The sequence below is a fragment of the Myotis davidii genome, unplaced genomic scaffold (assembly GCF_000327345.1).
Source record: "Myotis davidii unplaced genomic scaffold, ASM32734v1 scaffold1530, whole genome shotgun sequence".
Classification (NCBI taxonomy): Eukaryota; Metazoa; Chordata; class Mammalia; order Chiroptera; family Vespertilionidae; genus Myotis; species Myotis davidii.
Window position 1 is genome coordinate 83,881 of NW_006281749.1, and position 5,652 is coordinate 89,532.

Genomic DNA, 5,652 nt, shown 5'->3' on the forward strand with positions numbered 1-5,652 from the left:
GTGGGGGGGGGGGGGGATTTTTATGTGTTCCCCATCATGTAGTAATGTAAATGAGAAGTGGCTCATGCAGGAGCTCAGAGGCCAGCAAGGTAGGCGGGGAACGTTGGAGTCCTCCGTCACTGAAGCAAGCAAGCCTCATGTTAGCTTCAAGCTGCCTGGCTGCTGAACGCCATCTTGGCTGGCAGTTAATTTGCATATCTCGCTGATTAGCCAATGGGAAGGGTAGCAGACGTACGCTAATTACCATGTCTCTCTTTTATTAGATAGGACTAGAGGCCTGATACGTGAAATTCGTGCACAGGAGGGGTGGTGTGGATTCCCCTCAGCCTGGCCTGCACGCTCTTGCAATCTGGGACCCTTCAGGGGATGTCTGACTGCCAGTTTAGGCCCAGCAGTCAGACATCCCTCTCGCAATCCAGAACCACTAGTTCCTAACCACTCTGCCTGCCTGCCTGCCTGATCGCCCCTAACTGCCTCTGCCTCAGCCCCCGCCGCAGCTTTGTCCAGAAGACGTCCAGAAGGTCATTTGGCTGTTTGGTCTAATTAGCACATTATGCTTTTATTATTATAGATACTAGAGGTCCAATGCACAAAATTTGTGCAAGAGTAGGCCTTCCTTCCCCCGGCTGCCAGCACTAGCTCCTCTCCGTCACCCGGGACCCGGGCTTCCCTCACGGCCCCGGCTTCATCTGGAAGGATGTCTGGTCTAATTAGCATATTACGCTTTTATTGTTATAGATAGATGATATTCCATTGTATGGATATACCGCAATTTTTTATCGATTCATCAACTAACAGACATTAGGTAGTTTCTATTTTTTTCTGCCTGTTTTTGCAAATAAAACGTTACAGGCACACGGCGGCACCGTCCATGGACAAGCGCTCTGTGCTGCTTTCACAGAACAGCCGAGCAGACAGTTGCAACAGAAGCCATACCTATCGATCGCAAAGACCAAAACACCAACAATTTGGCCTTTGTAGAAAACGTTTGCCGACCCGTCGATCCCTTGTATAGTTCAGAGAGGGGATGAGATGAGGGTGGGGAGGAGGGTAAACCAAGAGTTGTTTGTTTGTTTGACACAGAATGACGTTTCCAGGAACATGAAATAGAGTTTCCCGGGCTGTCTGCAGGGCGGGGCAGGACCAGGGCGGCGCTCCCAGGGAGGCAGTGTGACTTGAGGTCAGGGGCTGCCCGTGTCTCGGAGCTAGAGCCTAGTGCACCAAGGACAGAGGGAGCCATGACAAGTGGGCGTTTCCAGAATATGGAGCTGGTGCGGGAGAGAAGGGAGAGGTCCAAACCCCTCCTGCCATTGAAGGACATTCACGCTGCGGGGGGCAGGGGGCACCTACCTTGACCACAAGCTTTTGCCCCAGCTGGTTCTTGCCATCCTGTCCAACTGGGTCGAGAATCACACAGTAGTTGCGGGGGCCCAAGGTGGTGATAGGCACCACCCCCAGCACCTCCTCGTAGACATCGGGCACGTGGGCCTCCGTGTCCTGCACCGTCACCAGCCACTCCTCCCCAGTGCGGCGGGCTACGCCCCTTGAGTCGCGGAAGTTCTGCAGAGCCCGGAGGTGCAGCGCTGTCTGCAGAGCAAGACGGTGGGTGTTGGAGCGAACCCCCCTCCGACTTCCTCAGGGGGCCTGGGAGCCCCGCTGGCCACCAAACGCTCCCGGGTCTCAGTGCCAGTTCCTACCACCGGGAGGACTTCTTAGCCCTTTCAGATGACCCAGGATACTCCTCGGGTTACCTGGCCTCGGAAGTTTTTCTTCTGGTGGCCCTAGCAGTATTGTTTCTCTTCTACGCCCATGTTACCATCTCTGCCACCCTGAGCGCTCCCTGCCCGGACGTCCCCTAACCCGCATCCACCAGAGCACAGACCTTTTCTGTGAGGATCACGGCGTCCACCAAGTCCAGGACCTCCTCGAACACTGCGGGGAGGTACGCACCCACCGAGCGGACCAGCCATTCCTCTCCTGGTGGAGCAGTAAGGGTCAAAGGTCACCCAAGCTGGCTCCCAGCTGCCCCTGGCCATAAACCCGGGCAAGGAACCTAATTTTGTGTCTTGGTTTTGTTATATGGAAAATGGGAATAGTAATGACTCAAGGTTGTTTGGGGACCAAATAAGTTACTATTTGCAAAGCATTTCGAGTCACCCCTGGCAGAGTTAGCACTGCATTTAAGACATTGTACGTACATCACATTTGTCAAATACAAGTGTCAATCACATGTGATCACCCGCTTTGCTGACCTAGAAACTGCCTCAGCTCATGATAAAGGGTGAGGGAGGGAAAGGCTGTCAGCATGATGATGGTCACGGGGTCAGGGCTGGACGTCGCCTGCATGAAGGTGGGTGGGGAAGCGGCTGTGGGCAGCCCTCGACGGCTGTAGCCACTTGTGAGTGGTTTCCCCACCTCCCCCCACTTCCCCTGCAGTTGAGAGAGTTGGAGCCGTGCTCCTCCACAGCCTCACCGGTCACCCGCTCCTTGCCGTCCCGGTCCCGGCACTCTTTGCGGGCCCTCAGCCGCAGGGCCTGGTTCTGCCTGATGATCGTGGCCTGAATGATCTCCACGACCTCCACCTCCTTCCGGGGGATGTACGTGCCTTGTAGGGGAGGAGGCAGAGGTGAAGGTGAGCAGGTACCAGGGCTGCGGTGGGAGGCAGGAAGCCTCGGACCTCACTCCGGCCCGATGGGAAGAACTCACCAGGTCCTTCGAAGAGCCACTCATCTCCTGCCACTACCTTGTCTCCATTCTCATCCTCAAAATCCAGCAGCGCCTTGAGATGGAGCGCCGTGTTGGGCAGCACCACCTGCAGCGGGGTGATGTCCTGACAGGGGAGAGGGGGTCATGGGCATTCAGTGCTGTGACCCCAGGCGTCACACCTGCTGCCTTGAAGGTCAGAATCCCCGGCATCGATCTTTACGCAAGCCCGAAATGAGACCCAGAATGAAACGTTCAAGGTGGGGGGTCCCCAAGCCACCGGGTCTGAAGGACTGAGCGCTGACAGAGCGAGAGGCTGTCACTGCTGATGAACCCAGGACATGCATTCCTCTGGGGTGAGAGCTTAGTCGTCGTTTTGAACTAGAAATGTGGGCAGGAAACTGGGTCGAGGCTGGAGGGGAGACGTGGGGAAATATCTGGAAAGCTGAATATGTCATAGCTCATGGCCCAGTGTGCACTGGGCCCTCTGGGAAGTACAAGGCGGTGGGGAGGTATAGACTGCTATAACAGGCACATTTAAAGCCCGTGGCTTTGTTTTCAAGGTCGCTTCATGGTCGCCAGAGAGCCACTGTGCACCAGTCGTCACATCCCCTTCCGTGAGGAAGGGGGGCCTGCCAACGAGCAGCCACCCGCTTTAGGAGTCTGCAGAAGAGTCTCCACGAGCAGGACTTCACTTGATCTGAGGGAGGCGGGCAGGTAAGGAGAGAGGCTGAGAGAGGCCAAGGCACATGACCAAGGTCACAGGACGAGTAAGGGACAGCATCAGGACTTGAACCCCTTTGGTGAAGTCCACCCGCTGCTCCCGACTCCAGCTGAGGGCACAGAAGGTCAAGTACCTCTGCGGTGCCCACTGGCCACACACTGGGGGGTGGGGGAGGCACAGCTGGAGGCTTACTGCGCTGCCGAGCTCTCCCCTATACCCTCACGCGCATGGCGCTCAGCGGGCTGTGCTGGGGGCAGGTCAGACCTCGTCATCATGGGCTTTAGGCTCCAGCAGGTGGTGAGACACAGACACAGACCATTCTCCCAAGCAGACGGAGGACAGTGTGGAGGGAGAGAGGTTCAGAAGTTCAGGCGAAGGAGGAGTTGTGAACTGGGGCCCAAAGGCAGAGCTAGCCTTCGGTAAAGGTGTGGGAGCCGGAGAAGGTGGGCATTGTGGGAAGGGCCCGTAGTCAGAGTGTTTTCCACCTCTCACATCTCTTTTTAAAATAACTTTTAAAATTGATTTTCAAAGAGGAAGGAAAAGATAGAAAGATCCTTGATGAGAGAGAATCATTGGTTGGCTGCCTCCTGCGCGCCCCCTCCTAGGGATCGAACCCACAACCCATGCATGTGCTCTTGACCTGGGACCCTTCAGTTGGCAGGCTGACACTCTACCCATTGAGCCAAACCGGCTAGGGCCCCACATCTAGTCTTTCACCACTTCCTCTCTGTCCCATAGCAAATCCCGTCTAACTTCCTCTATCCCTGCCATCGCCCTCACCTAAGCTGCCAACATCTCTGGCCTGGATGATGGCAATATCTCTTCTCCCAACCTCCTTCCCTCCCTTCCTCTCTCTCTAAAAAAATAATAATAATCAATGGAGAGAATATCCTCAGGTGAGGATTAACAAAAACAAAAATAGCCCTAGCCGGTTTGGCTCAGTGGAGAGAGCTCAGCCTGAGGACTGAAGGGTTCCGGGTTTGATTCCGGGCAAGGGCACATGCCTGGGTTGCAGGTTCGATCCCCAGTAGGGGGCATGCAGGAGGCAGCCAATCAACGATTCTCTCTCATCATTGATGTTCCTCTCTCTCTCTTCCTCTCTGAAATCAATAAAAGTAAATTAAAGTAAAAGCAGATAGGTGTAGGCATAAAGGGAAGGGGGGCCGAAACTGGTTTGGCTCAGTGGATAGAGCGTCAGCCTGCGGACTGAAAGGTCCCAGGTTCTATTCTGGTCAAGGGCATGTACCTTGGTTGCGGGCACATTCCCAGTAGGAGATGTGCAGGAGGCAGCTGATCGATGTTTCTCTCTCATCAATGTTTCTAACTCTCTATCTCTCTCCCTTCCTCTCTGTAAAAAATCAATAAAATATATTTTTTTAAAAAGGGAAGGGACAGAGCTGAATCCTGCCGACGGTCTCAATTTCTAACTGAGCAGGGGAGCAAGCTATTCAATGTGAGGACGGGAACTAGGGAGAGCAGAGGGTAAATATTTGCAGCAGGCAGGGGAAATGGAGAGAGACGTGATGAGCGGGGCTTGAGCTGGAAGGAGCCACTGGACCTGTTGCCTGCTTGATGCTGCTGTGGCGGCAGAGCTGTCCACAGGCTAGCACACCCGTCCGGAGTGTGAGAACAGAAGGGCAGGCGGTAACCCTGGTCCAGACCCGGCTGTGCCGCAGGCCCAGCGCGTAGCGTTAAAATGAGGAGGTTCTGTCGGGGTGGGAAAGCAAGGCCCGGAGGAGCATCTGGGACAGAAGATGGGATCAGACGCCTGGAGGGGACATGGCAACAGAGGAGGGTAGGAAGGAGGCTGGGGTACAGTTTAATTCCGGGGGGAGGGGCAGGCTGGAGGATAACCAAGCCCACACTGGCCATGGCCCGGGCGGGGCTGAAGCCGGACAGAGAGGCAGCGTCAGAGCTGAGGTCGGGAGAGCCAAGGGGCTGACAGGCTCCGAGGACAGGAGGGTGGGGGGGAAGGGAGGCCCAGCCAGGCGCCCCCCTCGGTGCAGACCCAGAAAGGAAGTGGCGCAGGCAGAGGCCAGTCCTGACAAGAGTGGGAAGAAGCATCGCAGGGCCCTGGGCTGAGGGAGGCCCGGTCCCCTGGACTGGAGCACGTGGGTTTGAGAGCAGGAGCCGCTGTGGCCGGAAAGCAGACGTGAAAGAAGGAGGGATGAGGGAAGCTTTCTGTCCACCCCAGGGAGCTTTTAAATACCCTCCCCCCAACCCCC

The 5,652-nt window shown here is 55.9% G+C and overlaps 1 protein-coding gene across 3 annotated transcripts in view; it reads right to left on the bottom strand.

Moving 5' to 3' along the window:
• The window catches only part of MVP (major vault protein), a 33,304-nt gene that overhangs the window by 10,223 nt on the left and 17,429 nt on the right, over positions 1-5,652 (bottom strand). For all 3 annotated transcript variants that reach the window (XM_006752583.2, XM_015558484.1, XM_006752584.2), the window contains exons 4-7: positions 2,707-2,830; positions 2,474-2,605; positions 1,883-1,977; positions 1,351-1,587 (exon numbers count right to left, since the gene is read on the bottom strand). In XM_006752583.2, the coding sequence (XP_006752646.1) occupies positions 1,351-1,587; positions 1,883-1,977; positions 2,474-2,605; positions 2,707-2,830 (588 nt within the window). The remainder of the gene's footprint in view (positions 1-1,350; positions 1,588-1,882; positions 1,978-2,473; positions 2,606-2,706; positions 2,831-5,652) is intronic.